This window comes from Paroedura picta, chromosome 10 (genome assembly GCF_049243985.1).
Source record: "Paroedura picta isolate Pp20150507F chromosome 10, Ppicta_v3.0, whole genome shotgun sequence".
Taxonomy (NCBI): Eukaryota; Metazoa; Chordata; class Lepidosauria; order Squamata; family Gekkonidae; genus Paroedura; species Paroedura picta.
The window spans coordinates 15405732-15427219 of NC_135378.1; the positions used below are offsets into that span (position 1 = coordinate 15405732).

The 21488-nt window shown below is 46.5% G+C and overlaps 1 protein-coding gene across 2 annotated transcripts in view; it reads right to left on the reverse strand.

The window, feature by feature from the left end:
* The window catches only part of TBC1D19 (TBC1 domain family member 19), a 116417-nt gene that overhangs the window by 73726 nt on the left and 21203 nt on the right, over positions 1–21488 (reverse strand). For both annotated transcript variants that reach the window (XM_077301474.1, XM_077301473.1), the window contains exons 2-7: positions 19145–19217; positions 17881–17926; positions 15482–15557; positions 12374–12448; positions 12129–12192; positions 10415–10461 (exon numbers count right to left, since the gene is read on the reverse strand). In XM_077301474.1, the coding sequence (XP_077157589.1) occupies positions 10415–10461; positions 12129–12192; positions 12374–12448; positions 15482–15557; positions 17881–17926; positions 19145–19217 (381 nt within the window). The remainder of the gene's footprint in view (positions 1–10414; positions 10462–12128; positions 12193–12373; positions 12449–15481; positions 15558–17880; positions 17927–19144; positions 19218–21488) is intronic.

Genomic DNA, 21488 nt, shown 5'->3' on the forward strand with positions numbered 1-21488 from the left:
TCTTCTGTGTTTTTTCCACCTCTGCAATATTCTTTTTGAGATACAGAAGCCAGAATTGCCCACAGTATTCCAAATGGGACAGCTCTATACGAAGGCAATCACTAGTCAAGTAGGACTTGCTCTTCAGTAAAAGCAAATTCCTTCAGTCAAGAGACTGTCCCTTAATAAGCATGTGCAGTCTAAATGAACTCCAGGGCTCAATTTCACCCACACTCGTTTATCAAAATACAACAATTGCCAATCACTCCGATATAATTCTATGGTTACAAGGCGCCTGGCTCTCACATTACCTCTGTCTTATGTCCTGTAAGAACAAGGCCATAGCAATAGGGAAAGTCTATTATAAACCCTTAGCCTTGCCTCCTCTATCATATCCCTTAACATAACCAGGTGGCATTCTTCTGAATTTCTATGAGATTATGAACTGAATGCAAGCAGGCGACACCTTAAATAGTTAACATTCCAGGAATGACAAGGGACAGGGAAAAATAACAACAGAAAACACAAGAGACAACATAAAAAGCACTGCTTACTTATGCAAAGTGCTTTCATAAGATTAAATTGAGTCAGATATAATTAGCTTTAATTGCAGATAAATGTTATAGTTGTATTATCGTTCAAGCCATCAATACAAGTCAGAAACCCACAAACATTTTACGTTTAAGTGACAGGTCTTATAAAGGAAAGGATCTAGCTGCATTTGCATGTACATAATGTAATTTCCATTACCATATGCAGATGAAGCCATGGCAGTGTCAAACAAAAATGTTGACATTTGCAAGTTTAAACCTGGAAATGATTTAGCTACCTTAGGGAAATTTTTTATACACAGCACAGCAGATTTACCTTGGCAAACACTAATTCCAATGCTGCCTTTGCCTATTTTCTTCTAGGCAAACTAATTTGAGAAGCACGCAAACATAGCACTGTTCTTGGGACTGTTCTTGGGACCACTCTGACTTCCATGGTCCAAAGCTCTAGATCAGGGGTAATCAAACTGCGGCCCTCCAGATGTCCATGGACTACAATTCCCTGCTGGCAGGGGCTCGTGGGAATTGTAGTCCATGGACATCTGGAGGGCCGCAGTTTGACTACCCCTACTCTAGATCAATTCTGCAGGCTTGTGCAGTTTTGCTCAGTAGGGCAATGGTTGGAAACGTGATGGATCCATAGACAAGTGTTTCCCATTGAGATAAAAATAACAAAACTTCCCCAGTATTCCTGACCCCTCAACTGGATGGACACTTGCAATGAGCTTATTTGCAATGTTCAAGGTCACTTCGACAGTCTGGCCAGGACTTCACACATCTGGGGGCCAGACAGGGCCTTTTATTCTCTTAGATCTGATTTTTTCAAAATGTTTTCACTGTTTTTTGTAAGCTACCTTGAGTCAACAGGGAAAATGGGGCCTAAATGCTGTATTAAATAAATATATACACATGAATACAGCAAAGAACCTTTACTGACATAATAAAGTTTGTCACTGTAAAATTAAAGGACAAATACCAGTTATTGCCAAATGCCTGTAATTCCAAAAATATAATGGAATAAAAGATTTAAAAAGTTTCCTCCTATTACATGGTGTATAAGGTATATCTAATATACAATCAAGGTCACAAAGCCTGCCTGAGTCTTCCCCCAATAAACAATAGCGAGAAATTCCACAACACACTCTGTTATTTCAGGGATCTTATTGGCTAATAAATATTGAATCTCATCAACAGTATCCAAGATGGGTCCAATTAAATAGGAGTGCTGCTGGCAAAATAATGGACAACTCAGTAATACTGAGTAATTGATTCAGGTTCACCAGGATGGCAGGCACATATCCTTTATTACAGGGGTAGTCAAACTGCGGCCCTCCAGATGTCCATGGACTACATTTCCCAGGAGCCCCTGCCAGTGAATGCTGGCGGGGGCTCCTGGGAAATGTAGTCCATGGACATCTGAAGGGCCGCAGTTTGACTACCCCTATTCATAGGTATGTTTTGGTGTATCTCCCTTCAACTACTGCTGATGGAAAGATATTCATCCCAGCCATCATGGATGGAAGGCGATGGATTGGATTTAGTAAAAGTTAGGACAAAGAAGTGGGGAAAGGCAGAAATATATGGATTGCACAGGGGTGAGAAAATCAGTGTGGAAAGGGAAGAAAGTTTGAAATCAGAAGAAATGTGTGCATTCCATCTAATGGTGAATATGTCTTCTGCTTAGGGAACATTGTGCAGTAGAGCCTCAGGTCATGTTCATTATAGTTGAGTAGTCATTTACCACACACCTATATCAAGGTTCAGTATCTTCCCTCTTGTCCAGACCCAGATAGCCATGGTTACCTTGATGTCATCAGGACCTGGAAGCTAACAAGAGTTGGCTGAGCTAATATTTGGATGGGAGACCTCCAAGGAACAGCAGGGTCACTATGCAGAGGCAGGTGATAGAAAACCATCTCTGAAGCTCTCTTGCCTTAAAAACCCCAGGAGGGGTTGCCATAAGACAGCATGGACTTGCCAGGCCTTTCCACCACTCCAACTCCTTTCCCTCAGAGCTTTATGATCTGTGCCCAAGCCAGGTCAGCCATCAGAGAGGCCAAAGCTGGGAGTATGCTGAGACTGGGCAGGGAAGCCCACTATAACAAGAAAAGCTCTTTCAGATATGTGAGGAGCAAACATAAGGTAAATGCGGCAATAGGCCTACTGTTGGGTGAAGATGGAGACACTCTGACAGAGAGAAAGCAGAAAATCTCAGTACCTATTTAGCCTCTGCGTCTTCCAAACAGAAAGGAGAGATGACCCAGGAAACTACAGGCCAGTGAGTTTGACCTCAATTGCAGGGAAGCTAATGGAGAAGTTTTTAAAGGGGGCGATTTGCAATCATATGGATAACAATGTGTTGATCCGGGAAAGTCAGCACAGATTTGTCTCCAACAGATCAGACCAACATGGTTTCCTTCTTTGACTGAGGGATGGGCTTATTAGATCATGGATGTTGTTTACCTGGATTTCAGTAAGGCTTTTGACAAGGTTCCCCATTATGTTCTAACTAGTTTCAAAGCCCCTTTATAAAAACGGGCTTTGAAAGGGGGGAAGGGGGAAGGGTAAGGGACACGGTCCCACCCACCCCCTCTCCTAGAGCCTCCCCCCGAAAAGCGGCGCCGCAGTCCTCCCTCCGAAGGCGAGTGAGAACGCGAGGTACACTCACCAGCTTCGCGCTGTTCCTGGCCGTTAAAGGCGCGGGCGTGGCTGAGGAGGCCGGGCAGCATGGAGGAGACACGGGCCAGAGAGGCGCCTGCTGGCCAGCCCCCTCCCCGAGGCTTCTCTGCGGCTGTTGGCTGGCTCGGGGGACGTAGCTGCTGCTGCTGCTGGTGCTGGTGGGTCCGGCTGCGGGAAGGCAGCTCGGACTCCGTCGCTGAGGTCTGCTCAGCGCGCCGTGGGTGGATGCGAAGGACCGTGGGCGAGGAGACGCGGGGCCGGAGAGGCGGCTGCTGGGCAGCCCCTTCCCCGACGCCTCTCTGCTGGTTTTCTTTGGGGGACGCCGCTGCTGCTGGGGCTCGGGGATCTAGGCGCGAGAAGGGCGTGAGGCACTTCCTGTTTCGTGGTTCTCCGTCAGGCGGTGGGGCCTTCCCCGGGTGGCGTGTTTTTTCGGCGGCTCTGTGAGGCGGCGGCCGCTGGGCAGCATGGGCGAGGAGACGCGGCCCCAGAGAGGCGCCTGCTGGGCAGCCCCTTCCCCGGCCCTTGGTTTTCTTCGGCCTTGGGGGACGCCGCTGGTGCTGGGGCTCGGGGATCCAGGCGCGGGAAGGGCGCGAGGCAGTTCCTCAGTCTCTGTCTCCGTCGGGCCGCGTTTTTTTCTCGGCGGCTCTGTGAGGCGGCGGCCGCTGGGCAGCGAGCCCCCGACAGCCGCGCTCTGCGCGACTGCCGGGGCATATCTCGCCGCGTCAGGCCGCCGGGCAGGGAGCCCCTGGCAGGCGCGCTCCGCGCGGCTGCCGGGGGCTCCCTTGTGGGCGGCCTGACACATCGGAGGCGCGTCGTGCCTTCGATGCGCGAGGTCAGTGGCAAAGGAGCAACTGTGAGCCGCGCTGTGCGCGGCTCGCAGTTCCTGGGGCTGGGATTTGGAGGGACCAATCGGCAGGCGCTGCGCACCTGCCAATTGGTCCCTCCGATTGTCTGTCCAGAGGAAGGGTCCAACCCGGACCCTTCCTCATCACGGACACATCCCGCCCTAGAACCCCTTAGCCTTTTATTTAGTCCGTGGCGCCCGTGGTGCCACGGGCGGTGTTAAGATGTTGTCCCCAATCCCCGGTCCAGGGACCGGGACCGGGCCGCGGCTCCTCCTTGTCCTCCTCCCCAACTGCTGCCTTGGGGGCTGCCCTGCTGCTCTGCCACCAGCTCACCTTTAGTGCTTTCCAGCGGCCGCCATGGCTGGGGCTCCCCCTCGGCGTGGCACTGCGCAGATGCTGCTGGCAGCGCCCCTCAGTGGGCGGTGGGAAGTCAGGGGCACTGGCAGTAAAGCAAGCAGAGCAGGGCTCAGGCGGCAACGACCCTTGGCAAAAGACTACCCCCCTGGGCCTCAGTAAAATTGTGAAGTGTTGCCTGGTCCCTGGTGATAAAAAGGTTGGGGACCACCATTCTAAAGGATAAACTGGAGGACTGTAGACTGGATTTCTGGATGGTTAGATTGATGGGGAACTGGCTAGAAAACCGCATCCAAAGAGTGGCTGTCAATGATGGGGTGCTCAGTACTGGTTCTGGTATTTTTCAACGTTTTTATCAATGATCTGAATGAGGAGGTAGGGGGACTTATTCAATTTATGGATGACACTAAATTGGGGTGAGTAGCAAACTCCCCAAAGACAGAGATGGAGTTCAATGAGATCAGAACATATTGGAAAAGTGAGTGAGAACAAGATGCAATTCAATAAGAAGAGCAGAGTTCTACATCTGGGTCACAAAAATGAGAAGCACACAATACTGGATGGGAGATACACTTCTGGGGAGCTGTGTGTGTGAGCATCATCTTGGGATACTTGTGGACAGTACGCTAAATATGAACAGACATTGTGACGTGGCAGTAAAGAAGGCAAATGCAGTCTTGGGCTATATAAACAGAGGTATCACATCAAAATCACAAGATGTCATAGTCCCACTGTATGTCGCATTTGTCGGACCCCACCTGGAGTCTTGGGTGCAGTTCTGGAGGCCTCACTTCAAAAAGGATGTGGACAAAATAGAGTACAGAGGAGAGCTACAAAAACGATCTGGAGCCTCAGGACCAAGCCCTGTGAGGACAGGCTGAGGGACTTGGGAATGTTGAGCTGGAGAAGAGGAGGTAGAGGGGGACAGGGTTGCTCTCTGTAAGGATTTGAAAGGTTGTTGCTTAGAGGAGGGCAGGGGAAGTTTCCTGTTGGCAGAAGAGGATAGGACCTACAGTAATGGGTTTAAACTAGATATTAAGAATTTTTTTTTCACAGTCAGAGTAGTTCAGCTGTCTAAGGAGGTGGGGAGCTCCCCATCACTGGCAGTCTTCAAGCAGCAGCTGGACAGAGACTTATCCTGGATGCTTGAGTCTGATCCTGCAATGAGCAGGGGGTGGGACTGGATGGCTTGTGTGGCCCCTTCCCACTCTAGGATTCTATGAATCTAGTTCAGCAGTGGAATGGGCTGCCTAAGGAGGTGAGAAGCTCCCCTCACTGACGGTCTTCAAGCAGCAGCTGGACAGAGACTTATCCTGGATGCTTGAATCTGATCCAGCACTTAGCAGGGGGCTGGACTAGATGGCCTGTGTGGCCCCTTCCAACACTATGATTCTATGATCCTAGGTCTTAAACTTACTATTCCTTGCAATTCCACGCCGTCTTTGCAACCTTTTTATTCCCTTCACGGAAAAAGACATCAAAACTTTCCAGCTGTTGCGCAACACCCAAGACAGCTTTTAATGTTGACATTTTACTTTCTTACCCAAGTGCAGCAGTCAATATTTAAACCTATCCTCAAGCCCAATTCATGTATGCTTTGGTTCAGAAAACCCATTACGGAGAACTGTATTAATATTTCATTGTATAAAGATAGTCGTAACACGACATACATCTTTCAAGTTTTAAGAAATGTGTGGAAATTGGAGACTAAAGCCCAACTTGCAAAATTAGTACAGGTTAGTTTCCCCCACAACTTATTGAGAAAAGGGTAAAGGAACAGAAGACCCCAGCTTTTACTATGGATGAAATTCAGAAGAAGAGTTGGTTTTTATACTTCTTTTCCCTTTATTCTAAGGCGTCTCAAAGGAGCTTACAATCGCCTTTCCTTCCTCTTCCCACCACAGGTATCTTCTGAGGAGAGAGGTGGGCCTGAGAGGGTTCTGAGAGAAGGTTGATAGGCCTGAGGTCACCCAGATGGTTGCATGTAGTTCTCCAGATTAGAGTCGGCCACTCTTAACCACAACGCCATGCTAGTGCCATGCAGAGTGAGGCAATCTGGGATGACAGCAAAATTATAAAACAGGATTTTACAATCAGATCTTGGCCATTCCCTACCCTTCTGAATTAATCTTTGGATCAAAGATCAATATATGGAAGATCTGATGAGCAGTCCAAAAGAAAAATGCTTTTAGGGTTCTCTATTTTTGTTTTCTTCCAATGAAGTGAGACAAACAGAGAGGGAAATATTTTGCGTTTAAGTCTCAAAAAGTGTGAAATTCCCTAACCCGAACACCAAACCCAGAGTGTCCAGGGCCTTTTCTGCACCCACATCCCCCCCCCTTCTTGATCCTGTCGATTTCTAATCAATCTGAAGCCAGATCTTCTAACAGATCTGCAGCCTTTATATTTCCCAACTAAATCTGTGACTTCTGCACTCTATTTTGTCCCAATTGCTAGTCTCCTACCTCTTTCCCTCTTAATTGGTGGTGGTGTGTGTGTGTGGGGGGGGGGGAGCAGTGGTTGCATGAAGCTCCAGCCATCACTGAAGGAGCACAAGGCTGGAGAGTGCTTTATTTCCTGCCTTTTGTCTACCAACTCAGCCAAGGCAAGACACAGGAGGATAAATGGAGCAAGAGGCTGCTTGTTTATTTTTCTTCTTCTTCTGCCTGTGCAAGGGGGGGGGGGGGCGTCAGTGTCAGAAGGGGGGGGGGAGAAACTCCAAAAGACAAATCTCTGCTTTGGAGGAGTGGGCTTTTGGAGTGCAGTCACTTACAAACGATCCTGAAAATGAGGGCAAAAATTAAACTTGTGAGGGAATGGCAACCAGGAAACTCGGTTTTCCTACAGTCTTTGACGACACCCTGACCAATCAGCGACAGACTACCGTGATATGTCAGCTCTGGAAGAGCAGAGAAGGGGAAGGAAGTTAATCTGGCAAAATGCGACATCTACACTTGTAATACTGAGGCTCTCGGAGCACTTTTCTCAGATGTAGCTAGTTATAGCTACTCCCGGGTATCATGGAGAAAAAGTAGCATCACCACAGACTTGATCATGGATGTTGCAGGGGGAAAATTTAAACCATCCAAAATAAAAATGGAAATTGAATAAAGTGCAAAGGGAGGGGTTTATTCGGGTTCAGAGAAAACCCCCCATGCAGACTTGACCCAAGAAAAGGACACCCATTTGCTGCAATACAGAAGTAAGGAAATATAACCAAAAGAAACCACTTAAAGTTAGCTCTTTGGTGTCCAAAGCTTTTAAGCATAATAGTATGTTTTTATCCATTTTGAAGGGTTTTTTTCTGGCAAACATTTTAGAAAACATACGGGAAAGAATGGAAACATTTCAAAATTAGCTCTCTGGGTGTGTCACAACCCTGAGCAAACTATCCCATGGAAGGAAGGAGCAAAACAGGGGGACAGCCTTAAGTAAGGCAAACAGCTCAGTTGCAGAACCAAGTAGAGGTAATGGTCTTCAACATTGCATTGCTTGTGTGCCTTTATTGCTTTAGGGTTGCTTTTTTTCTACACAGGTTTTTGACCCTCTAGTGGTCAAATTTATATTACATCACTGTATGGCCAGCATAAAAACCTGCAGTTGACATCTGTAGGGAGATAACACCAAACACAGTGAGATATAATAATGAATCAACCACTAGAGGGAGCAAAGCACACGCAGAAAAGAAAAAAAAACAGTTCAATAGTGACACACAAGCAACAAAAACAAGAATCCCAAATAGCTCCTCAATTTGCCTGCAAGAGCAGACAGGAGGGAGGACAACTGATACCAGTGTGACAGACCCTTCCTTTCCATGGGATTACATGGGCTGAGAGGGGGTCCTGCACCATGCAGAAGGGTTACCATGCTCCCTCCAGTACTGTCACTGCAGCTAGGCAGAGCAGATTAACTGCCTAGTCAGGGAATCACACGCTCAAGAATCCCTCATCCAATTGGTCCTAATGTTGGCCAGACAGAGAACGAGACCCTTGGCATTCGTGGGTTGCAGACAGAACTTCTCCAAAGCCATGTCTAAACATTCATATGATGGAAGCGACAACACTCAACAGCCTCTATTAGCGCTCGTTTTAAATGATTGCAGCAAGACACTCAGTACTCCCCCATATGCAGCCAGCTAGGTGACCTTGGGCTTGCCACAGCACTGATAAAACTGTTCTCACCGAGCAGTGATATCAGGCTCTCTCAGCCTCACCCACCCCACAGGGTGTCTGTTGTGGGGAGAAGAAAGGGAAGGCGACTGTAAGCCGCTTTGAGCCTCCTTCGGGTAGGGAAAAGCGGCATATAAGAACCAACTCCTCCTCCTCCTCCTCCTCTTCTTCTTCTACTGGCAACTTGTTTGCCCCAGGCCATCAAATGCACTGCAGAAGTGCATCAGTTCCCTCTCTAATTGGGATGTGAGGAGGAAGCCAGCTGTATTCTTTCTGGCCTGAAAACAACAACACCACAGCGCTTCTTGCTGCACTCAAAAGAGGCCCCATAAACCTGACCCAGTTGCCTCCGCGTTGATGTTACAGAGAAAGCTGCATTTCTGCTCCATTCTGCAGTTTAGAAACAGAACTACCAGCTTTGGCAGCTGTGCCTGAGGGCAGGGGTAGTCAACCTGTGGTCCTCCAGATGTCCATGGACTACAATTCCCATGAGCCCCTGCCAGCGTTTGCCAAAACTCAACTCTTTTGAGTTGATGTAGATGTCATACTGAGTTTGTCAGGGCCCTCAGCTCTCCCAGGAGCTCATTCCATCAGGTTGGGGTCAGGACTGAAAATGCCCTGGCCCAGGTCAAGGCCAGGTACACTTACCTAGGGCCAGGGACCTACTCTCTCTCGGAGACACAGGCCCTTGGGAGAAGAGGATAGAGAGAAAATGGTTCCTCCTCCCTCCCTGTCAGGATCAGTCCCCTGCTCCCTGCCATGTCTGAACCAACTGAACCAGAGAGACTCCATCTTTGTGTGTGTGTACCCTCTGCTGCTTTTCCCATGTAACCATTATGCTTATGGTTCTGTAGTATCCTGTTTGATCCTCTGTCCTTCCTTTGATCCCCCCTTCTTGCTTTTCACACTGCATGTTCTCCCTGCTGTGATACTTTGTTACCAGTGTCCTGAAAACTTCTTATCTGCGGCTTGAGGCGCCGAGCTGACCAAGGCCGTGCTGACAGAGACATTTTGGCAGGAAGCCCAGGATGGCACTTGGGTGGAGGATAACACCCCTCCCCTTGGAACGGGTCTGGTTTCAGCAGGAGAATTGTATTGATAACTGCTTGCTTCCCCGATATCGAACAGTCTTGACTTCAGATGTTTGAGTGTTCAGATCTACTTCCAATCAAAGCTTTCTTTCTATAGAAGCCTTGCTGTGAATTTTGTCTGCCTCTGACACTGCCATGAGCAGGAAACTACATCCCATCTGTATTGCCCTGTTAAACGAGTCATGTACCCTCCTTTTTGTGCAAAGAGATCAAAAACTGTGAAGCAGACCATCAAAAAGATCTCATGAGCGCTTAACCAGAGTTCCAACAAATTAAGCCATCATACAAGGCATTTCATTGTGAAGGGATAACACCGCAGAGGGGCCTATGAAGCTCTGCCTGTCCTAGATTTAATTGCAGATGTCACCCATGGATGCTGTCAGGTGGAACGGATGGTTTCAAAGGGGAGGGCATTAAACGGGAGTGATTTGGCCAAGGAGAACGTGGATTACACTGAAATAATCTGGCCAAGGAGAATCCGCTCTTGCCAGATAGAAGTGCCTTCAAAACTTGGGGGACCTTGCAGTGACATTATTGAGGTTAGAGTAGTGAGGCCTTTTTACCTTTAAGCTCGGCTGAGAACTGCTTGTATTCTGACAGCAACACAGGAACCTTAAATCACGTTGTGAGACAACTTTTGCACAATGAAGACAATTTCAGCCATTTGAGCAGTCATGTCCAAGCAAATTTAGTACCCAGCTCTGAAAGCCTGCAACCAAAAATCTCACTAGGCATTCAAAAATTACCTCAAGGAAATCTTTAGGTGCGTAAACAGGCCGGAAAAGGCTTAGGTCTGAAATAAAAAAGAGATGTACAGTTATTTAATTAAAATATTAACCGATGCTTTTCTGCTTGCTTTACACCAGGGGTGGCACAACAGTGGCTCTCCAGATGTCCATGGACCACAATTTCCATGGAGACTGGGGCTCATGGGAACTGTAGTCCATGGACATCTGGAGAGCCAGAGTTTGGCCACCCCTGCTCTACACCATCTGCACATTCTACTGGCTGCAATTAAAAGCATGCCAGTCTAGAGAAAGACATTTTCCGATCATTTTTATCACAAAGCTGGCAGTAAGACAATTTGTTTGGTCACCTTGTCCTGTATTTCCCATAATGCAGCAGAATGCATCCTTAAAATCTGCAGTGAAAACTGCACCAAAGTTGGCCCCAGATGGGAAACAAATATATTTACAAAAAATCAGAGTGACTTTTATAGGCTTAGAAGACGGTAACTATGCTTTGGAAGGCACTGTTAATACCCAGAGTGTCTAATAAATGCATACTCCAGTGGCCACCCACTTCCACTAAAAGGCTGGGTGGCCATTTTGTTATCAATTACCAATCTGATGTACCTGCTCTGTGTTGATAAACTGGAAGGTGCTAGATCAGGGGTAGTCAAACTGCAGCCCTCCAGATGTCCATGGACTACAATTCCCAGGAGCCCCTGCCAGCGAATGCTGGCAGGGGCTCCTGGGAATTGTAGTCCATGGACATCTGGAGGGCCGCAGTTTGATTACCCCTGCGCTAGATTAACGGAGACTACATCACGCAAACGGTTCTGACCAGCAAAGGTTAAAATCCTTGCTCCCCTTTGCACAGCCGTATCTCTACAAACTATTGCACCCTGAAAGCACAGGTAATATCTAGTAAAAGTACAACATCGTTATTGTCATTACTTAAAGTGTGAGCAGTCCATAAATTGAAGATTTATTTTCAGGCCAGAAGAGACGTCATGATGCATTTCTTATTTCCTGGCTTAAAATGGAAGATGCTATTCTGCCAAGAAAAAAGGAGGAGGGGGGGGAGGGGGTATTTTCAAACTAATAGTCCTTAATTATACAAACCAAGAGCTAATCAAGGGTCGCTTTTCAGAAACTGGAATACCCGCAACAGCACATGCCCACACGCTCCCCTCCTGCTGCTGGTTATTTGTCTACCCGTTTTCAGTTGCCATCTCCTTGGAAACAGGCCCTGTCTATGTTGGTCTGCAAGGCTCATGGATGCCAATCATTGTAGTAGAAACTTTGTGTGGTTGATACATTGTGTAGTTCTATGTAACTGTTCTATGACATTTTATGTAAACCGCCCAGAGCCATATGGAAGGGCGGTATAAAAAAAATCTAAATAAATAAATGAACAAACGAACGAACAATCTAAGACAGGAGAACAGTGAACTGAAGAGGGCACAGATGGGGCACTGGATCCAGGAATCTGCTCACGCAAAGATCACAGATCTTCCCAGCATTTCCATCTTCCCAGAAGCCCCTTCCAACCCTAGCTAAGTAGAGAAAACCCCATGGAGTAACAGACACAGGGCAGTGGGACTTCCACCCAATCGGTCAACCTCTGGCTTGCTGGGATTAAACTTCAAGTTAGAACCTGCTTACCCCTGGAGACACTGTATTGCTACGAGTATTGATATTTATGTTATATTTCAGAAAGCAAAAATTCACGTACCTGGCTCGTCTGCTCCCATTTCATTCCATTTCGTGAGGAGTTCCTTCTGCTCGTTTATGGATCTCTGAGAACCACAAAAACAAGGTCCATGGATCAACAAGCCAATCCAAGCCTTCGGTTTATCAGTCCCTACCCAGTAGCATTTAGTAGCATGCTGTATATGTCTTTAAAAAAAACCCCATTTTAAAATATGGTTTGTCTTCACTACAGATTACAGTAATGGAAAAAAGAGTTCATTCATTTACCTTCTGTGCTAATGGAATGCCAAGTTCTGTGCACATGCTGTTTAGACTCTTCAGGATGCGTTTTTCCCAGTTTCCCTGCAACAAAGGACAAACGTACAACATTAGAATACTCGTATATTTGGGGCCTGAATTTGGAAAGGGGACAGATTCTGCCATATTTTGCTAAACAAGCATCTCGCCAGCGCAGAAATCACCCAGAAAGTGCAAAGGGCTTGCTTCTGCCCGATTCTACCAGCAAGCTGCACAACTCAAAACAACTTGCGCTGAGTCATTGGAGGAAGACACAGAAAAATGTATCCAGGTGAGGAAGAATCGCGCCTGGCTGGCATGCAATGGCTCAAAAAATATACATTTATCTCAGAACCCACCCCACCCCCCAATTTAAATCAAAAGGAGACATGGTTGGACAAAATATTGAACAGAGGTCTAATAGGGAGATAGAGAGCAATTGCTTAAGCCTTTCCCATCTGTCTGTACTTATTTTTCTCACACAGAGGCATTTCAATTCCACAGAGCCAGTTTGGTGTAGGAATTAGAGTGCTGAACTGGGAGCTGGGAGGCCCAGGTTCAAATCCCCACTCCTCTCCTTTTAAAGTCAATTAATTTTATCTAAGGCCACAGTAAATTATTGATCTAGGTCTAACAACATTTACGGCAGGGGAGGCGCTCTCAGGAGTTGCATGAGACAGATGCATTCACATTCCAGCTGTATCTGAAGAAGGGAGCAGTGACTCACGAAAGCTCACATACTTGGTTAGCCTTGAAGGTGCTCCTGAACTCTTGCCCTTTTCTATTGCTATATATTTTAAATTCTATTTCATTTCTAAACGTTTTAATGCTATAATTTTTTTATTATAAAAAGGTCATCATTTCCTTCCACGTGATCACCCCTAAAATGACTTTTTGTATTGTTAGAGTAATCCTCAGATCCTCATCCTTTAATTAAAATGGTACAATCTAGCAAGAGATACTAAATTGCTCAGGATTGGATCTAGTCATTTTAATAGAGAGAGAGCACGCCATGGGCTAAACAAGATTATATGATCCAATGTTTCACATCCACATCTGTCCACATCCACAATATCTGTCCTGGAATGCCATCTTCGTAAAGAGGGCCCTCAGAGCAGCTGATGGGATTGCATTCATCATGGCGAGAAATAAAGTTCAACTGTAGGCAGAGATTGTTAGAAACGTCCAGTAGGCTGGCAGGGCAGATGGAGATTGGAGAACACCTGAGAATAGATTCTCAGTCTGTGGTGGAAGCTCGCCAGTTGACCCTGGGCCAGTCATTCTCGGACTAACCTACCCCACAGGGTCGTTGTGAGGATAAAGTGGAGGAGGAGAGGACAACGTAGAGTGATTTGGGTCCCCACTGGGGAAAAGAAGCATGGGATGACTGAAATAAATAAGTAGATATGGATACTTTTTTCATCTGCAGGGGGGAAACATGAAAACAGAAGAAGCCATATTGGATCTGGCCAACACTCTGTGTATAGAGGCAAAACCCAGGTGCAATCTAGAGGTCCAGCAACAGCACCAGAACTCCAGAACCCCCCCTCCCACTGTTGCCCCCAAAGCACCAGGAATACAGAGCATCCCTGCCCCAGATAAAGTGTTCCATCAATACCTTCTAGCCAACAGTCATTGATGGACTTCTGTTCCATGTTTCTTCAATCCCCTCTTGAAGCTACCTATGCTTCCAGAAGCCACCACTTCCTGCACCAGTGAATTCCACGTGTTAATGACTCTCGGAGTGAAGAAATACTTCCATTTCTCCGTCCTAAGCCTAATGCTTGCTAATTTCCTTGAGTACTCACGAGTTCTTGAATTGTGAGACACAGGGAGAAAAGGACTTCTCTATCCCATGCATGATTTTGTAAACCTCTGTCATGTCACCCTTCAATCGTCGATCAGGAGAAGGCAATTGTGAATGGGAAAATAGGCAGAGGTGAAAGAGTTCAACGGTCTTTTGAGAGCACTCACACACACACCCCAGTCCCTCATGCTCAAGATCACAGCCCTCGGACACTGTTCTCTTTTTAAGGGAGAAACAAATCAAGGGGAAAGGCCTCAGCACGTTTAAAATCAGCGCAGGAAACAGAGTACTGCATTGGCCAGAAGCAGAATTGCTTGGACAGTGCCATTTACCTGATCCCCAAGGGCCACTGCTGCTCACTCCAGCAAAGGCACCCCCAGGTTACAGTCCAACATGACAGAGTCCTCTTTATATCCCTGCCGGTAATCCCCTAATTCAGCACAGGATTCAAAGTCCCCCAAATGACGCATGCGGGTTGCAATTTCCAGAAGCAGCCTAGTCTTGTACTCTTGTTGACAGAACGCAGCAAAACTGACAGCTTCCCCATGTTGGTGAAAGGCAGAGTGATTTTAACAGTGCTGTAAAACATATTTTGACTTCATTCTGCACCATCAGCCTTGGTCTTATCTTTTTTTTTAATTTTAGTGACTGGCGGAGCCCTTTTATTTTCTCTGAGGGGCAATGGTGCGCCTGGTCTTTCAGTCCTGAGGGTGCAGATCGCAAGACCAAAAAGAGCTTGTAAAGGGGGGGGAAACGGGCAAATGCTGGTATCGCAAAGAGGAAATGATTAACCCCTTTAATGGTGACTGGCAGCAGTGGCTGAAACTAATCGCGGAGGGGGAGCAAGCAGGAAGCTGCCGCTCACCTTTATTTTCTAACACAGAGCAGAATGACCTTGAGAAAGGCTTCCCAAACATTTCAGCATCTCCTAATCTCAGAGCCAGCATCCAGGTCACGCCTCAGCGGGAGTCTCTTCTCCCACACTAGCTGGAGGGGTTACAGAGGCATTAAAGGTGGGAAAGATATTCTCTCCTGAATGCTCATGATGTATATTAACCCAAGTGTGAGAAAGGAGGGGGAAGAGGGGATTCCAGATTGGTCATTAAGGCCATTTAAACCCCTGGCTATAGATTCCAGTGTCTCAGCAATTAAGCATAGGAATAGAAAAGGCCAGAGGGAGACCAAGCATCTAACTGGAGCTGGGCAGATAAGATGGGTGATTTAGCTTCGCGCTTAAGTGGCTCTTCCTCCATCACTTCCTGCAATAACAGCCAAGTTTAATCACCGCCAACCTGGGCTTTCTTCATGTAAGCCAAAGATTCCTTTACGTGCTCAGGAGGTGCCGACGGATGGCACGGTGCAGGGAACCTTGAAAGGGAGAGAGAGAAAAAACAAAGGTTGATCGAATCATTACTCATCACCACAATCCTTTGCAGAGATAATGCGATCAGGGAACTAACAAAAATAAATAAATACACCAATCCGTATCAGCACTAGACAATGTCCGCACAAACCAATCAAATCCTCTGCAATCGAGGAGCAGAAAATGAATTCATTCGAATTATTAAGCAGTACTGTCACTGCAGACAAAGCCCTATCTCCTCATAACAGATCATTTCAGGCTTTTCATCCATACTTCTTACATGAGAAATGATACCGGGTAAAGCAACCAGGGCCCTCACCTGGCCGGCCCAGGCTAGCCCAGTGTTTCCCATCTCAGAAGCTAAGCAGCCCTGGATGAGAGACCACCAAGGAAGACCCAGGTCGGGATGCAGAGGCAGGCAATGGTAACCCACCACTCAATGCCTTTTGCCTTAAGCAGACTGCCACTTGACAGCACTTTCCACCAAGGTTACCATGAGATACGGAATCGCCATCTAAAGCGATGGGGTTAAAAGAACACCTGTAAGGAAGCTCCCTACATCCTTATGCAGAGGACTTGTCTGCAGCCTTGCTGACACCTCAACAGTTGTCTGATCTGCTTTGTCACTTGACTGTTGGGCTGCCTTTCACTCACCTTTTAGACTGAGTAACCTGAGCCTGGGCAGACTTCTGACTCTGCCTTTGATGGTGCTTTCGGACCTTAGACCAGAATTTTTGGACTATGGCCTGAGAACCCCTGCTGTCAGATCCTGTGGTTACTGGGATTTACCTCCGGCTGGGGATCACAACACCAAGCTTCCACATTCACACGTTCTATAAATAAACAGCCTTAAAGGGGGATCAGATAGATTTGTGGAGGTTAAGTCTTTCAATGGCTCCTAGCCATGGGGACTGAGGGGAACCTCCATATTCAGAGACACTAAACCTTTAAATCCCAGAGATAAAAGGAAACACCAGGGAAGCCCTCAGCCGCTGTGTACCGTTGGCTCTCTAGAGAAACTGGTTGGACATTGTGTGAAACAGGATGATGGACTCGATAGCAGGGCTCTTCTGATGTTCTGAAAAGCCAGCTTAGTATAGTGGTTAGGAGCACCGAGTTCTAATCTGGCAAGATGGGCTTGATTTCCTGCTCCTCTTCCACATGCAGCCAGCTGGGTGACTTTGGCCTCACCACAGCACTGAGAAAGCTGTTCTGTTCTGACCGAGCAGGAATATCAGGGCTCTCTCAGCCTCACCTCCCTCACAGGGTGTCTGTGGTGGGGAGAGAAAAGGAAAGGTGAATGTAAGCAGCTTTCAGACTCCTTCAGGTAGAGAAAAGCAGCATATAAGAACCAACTCTTCTTCTTCAGTAATCTCAGGGCTCTTTCATGCTCACCTCCTTCGCAGGGTGTCTGTTGTGGGGAGAGGAAAGGGAAGACAAATGTAATCCACTCTGCTACTCCTTCGGGTAGAGAAAAGCAGCATATAAGAACCAACTCTTCTTCAGTAATATCAGGGTTCTCTCAGCCTCACCCCCCTCACAGGGTGTCTGTTGTGGGGAGAGGAAAGGGAAGCCGAATGTAAGCCGCTTTGAGACTCCTTTGGGTAGAGAAAAGCAGCATGTAAGAACCAACTCTTCTTCTTCTAGTTCTGTATCTTGGCTGAACTGGCATAATCCTTGATAGAAAAATCTTCCAAAACTAAATGAGAAATAATTCTTAGATATTCTATCATTTAGTACTGAGAGGGAAGCCAGCTATCTAGGAGGGAAGCCTGAGAACTGCTACCCTTGGTCAACTTAAAGAATAGCCACAGATTGGACCAATTTCAGCTATTGAATCCAGAGAAAATGGGCTAAAGACATTTTTGATTGATGCTACCTTTGATGAAGCAAGGCTTCATCCAAACTCTCACTGGGAAAACTCAATTTTTGAGGAGGTGAAAAATACAATACAATACAATACAATACAATACAATACAATACAATACAATACAATACAATACAATACAATACATACATCTTTATTTTTATAACCCACCCCTCCCAGTTGGCTCAGGGCAGATCACAACATATTAAAACACACAATTCAAATTTATATTAAAATATATGGAATTACACATTATTTAAAGAACACCTCTTAAAATGTCACAAAAAGGCTTTATTACACTTTATCTTACATACAGGAAAAATGTACAGCATGCTGACCTCCTTGGAAGTAAGCATCAAATGGTACTACTAATGGTACTACTAATATTCCACGCACCTATGCAGATAAGCAATATTTAATTATCTTAGACAAAAAACAGACAAAAAGGAAAACAAACTCACACACTGAGTTCACTGTAAACAGCATTCTGCAGCTTCTTTTCCCATCCTGGCAACATAAAAGGTTATGAAAATAAAGGTTAGAACTCATGTTATAAGAACGCCAACAAAACCTCCCTAAGCGCCCTTTTGCCACACAAGCATTTGAGGGAAACCCAATCTGAAGGAGGAAGAATCCACTCCTAAAAGCATGCCAGAGACTCAACTTGTTTGGTTCCCAAACTACCTGGGGTTTCTTCTCCATGGGATGTGTTTTGTGGACAGCAGACTAGCAGCCCCAGAACGCCCAGGCACCACCGCCACGCGCCAAGTACAGCTCCTGGAATCTATGGGCCTTTGTTCCGAGTGCGTGGACTTCAAGTGAGAATGAAAGGGCCCTGAGTCCCCTTCCAGCCCTGACTTCCTATCTCTCACAACAACCCTGGATTGTCCAGAAAGCGTTCCCCCCAAAATTTGCTTCTATTATTGGAATGGACTTGTAAATTGTTACTCACCTGGCCACCTCTAGAAAATAACAGGCACTACCAGGCAGCTAGTTGTAAATCAGAACTGGAGGGGGGCGGGAGAGATTTTAGGTTTTTAATTGCCATAAATGATTCATTTTGGTATAAGCAGCTAGTACAAAATCATGGGCCCTGACCTGGATGGCCCAGGCTAGCTGGGTCTCATCAGATCTTGGAAGCTAAGCAGGGTCAGCCCTGGTTAGAACCTGGATGGGAGACCCCCAAGGGTTGTGACATGGAGGCAAGCAATGACAAACCACCTCTGAAAGTTTCTTGCCCTGAAAGCCCTAAGCAGTTGCTGTGACCTGACAGCAAAAACTTGAGTGAACTTGTAACACCGGTGAACAGTGGGACAAGCTTGCACTGACTAATCTGTGGGGTGGTAGTTGATAAGTTAACAGTACAGTTGTTAGTTATTAGTAATGTTCTGTTATTGTTATTGCTGTTATCACTATTGTTATTAATCAACAGTTATCAAACCTAGATTGTAACTATTTTATGGCTTACGTTCTAGATCAGGGGTGGGCAAACTGTGGCCCTCCAGATGTCCATGGACTACAATTCCCATGATCCCCTGCCACTAGGAGGGGCTCATGGGAGTTGTAGTCCATGGACATCTGGAGGGCCACAGTTTGCCCACCTCTGTTCGAGATGGATGGATATACAAGGCTGGAATAAAGCGTGCTGTAAGCAGGTGTTTGGAGCCTGAGCACTCGCTGCACAGAATTAATATCTTAAAATGTAACGAAGGAAAGACTACACACCTGATGTCTTCAGAAATTCCTTAATGTCTTCCTTCAAGGATTCTAACTTAATCTCCGGTCTGTGCAGACTGAGCTACAGTGAAAAGCAAAAAGGAAGTCAGGAACATAGACGTTGTTTAAAAAACATGCAGTGAGGTACACATACCATGTTTAAAAGGAAAGGGGTTATCATGCGGGGGGGGGACTTTTAAGTACACTCAAATTGCCAAAATACCTTTTAGTAAATCATGCATCAAGTTTGAAAATCTTTCCCATTTGGAAAGTGTGGAGCTGTTTCAGAAACAAAGCCCAACGTCCCATTAGATGGGCACAAGTAGTTGCCCTGTCCTTTGGCTCCAAGTAATGGATCTATCATGAGTCTCCATTAACTCTACACCTAGGAGGTTACATTCACCCACATTTTTCAGAGCTCTCAGTAGCTCTCAAATAAATGGGATCAGATAAACAACGGCAGGATTATGGTCCATTTTTAATAATTGGCGTGGTTCTCAGAACGGCAATCACATCCAGCCTGGAACGGTACGTTCTGCAGCTCCTTCTTGAACTGAAGCCCCAGGTCATGGCCTCTCATCTGCACAGCAGTACATGGAAGTGGTGGTGGTGGTTTGCACCGCTGGGGAATCAGGGAGAGGTAGGAGGACACGTTTAACTACCTGCCAGGTCACTAGATTTAAACACCAGTTGTGCCTCATTTGACTCTAACACTTCACCTAGAGCAGGGGTAGTCAAACTGCGGCCCTCCAGATGTCCATGGACTACAATTCCCAGAAGCCCCTGCCAGGAATGCTGGCAGGGGCTCCTGGGAATTGTAGTCCATGGACATCTGGAGGGCCGCAGTTTGACTGCCCCTGACCTAGAGCATAGTGTTTATAGAGGCTGCAGGATATTAATGTACAAGGCAGCTGCATGCCATATGGCTTATTTATTTATTATATATTTATATACCGCTCTCCCTGTAGGTTTATCAGGGGTTTGTAGAGATGTGAAGGCCTGGAGGAAAACAGGGGAAACAATGGGGGGAAGGAATGTTTTCCCCTTCTTTTCTGGAGCCCTTTTCAACTTTTCCAATGGAAAAACTGGAATTTTGAGGGTACTGAATTTTTTTTCTTTTCAAATGAGTGAAATGGTTTTTAGAGACATGGAGTGCATGCTGTAAATCTATACAGCTCTTAAATCCAAGATGCATTTCTACACCTAGAAGGAGGGGGGGACGCAGGGATTTCGCCTTCTGTTGTTCTTCTGACCTGATACGGCTGCCCTTTTCACCTCTCCCTCAAACCACCGTGACACATAGACCTACAGACTGGGTAACAAGCAGCTTCTTGCCCTATCTTTCAGAAGGAGGTGGGGCAGAAACTACACCAAAGCCTCAGAGGAGAACCAAAAGGTTAACTGAGAACTCTCAAACCACATCGCAAAAATTAAGGTGCATGCCGTAAGACGGCATGAGGTTCATCAGCTTACAGTTTTCTCACTAGGTATGTTTAGAGGTATTCGTATACCTGTACGAAGATAAGGCATTTATAATGTCTAAATAAATTCCATAAATATGCCAGATATTCCAACATTATATGCTAACTAAATTATAAAATGATGTGTTTTATGTTGTTAAAGCAGTACAATCAGTTCAGGTTTGACAGGACAGTACACGTTGCAAATATTTCAGTTTTTCCAAAATGTGTTCTCCCCACCACCACAATAAAGGCAACCTCCCCCTTTTTCAGCTATTCTCTCTCTAGATACTTGCCAGTCCCTGAGGGGTTTTTTACAGCTCCCCATTCATCATAGCCTGTTGGCTGTCTGGCTTACAGGGCAGAGTCAGTTCCCCATTGGAAGTGGGCTGGGCAAGCCCCCTCCAAGACAGAGGTCCTGTGGCTGGGCAGGAAGGCGGGTGATCTGGCTGGGGTACAGCTTTACATCTCGCCCTCAGCCAAGAACGTGGGGGTGATTCTGGATGCCTCCTTATCGACAGAGGTCCAGGTCACAGGAGGTACCAGGCACAGCTACTAGTGCCCTATTTGTCCTCAGATTGCTTGGCTACAGTGATTCATACAACAGTCCCCTCCAGATTAGATTTCTGTAAATCGCTCTAGGTGGGTCTACCCTTGTCCCTGACCTGGAAATTGCAGCTGGTGCAAAAGGCTCACAGGTACATCTTGGAGGGCCCACATTTAGCCAGTGCTGAGACAGCTGCATTGGCTACCAGTGTGGCCCAGATCAGGTTCAAAGTTTTAGTACTGTCTGGAGAGTGGGGATAGGGGTTTTTCGCTGCTTGGTCAATTGATTATTGGGGTTTTAATGGGTTTTATTAGGAAATGACTATTGTAACTTGCAATGAGCCATC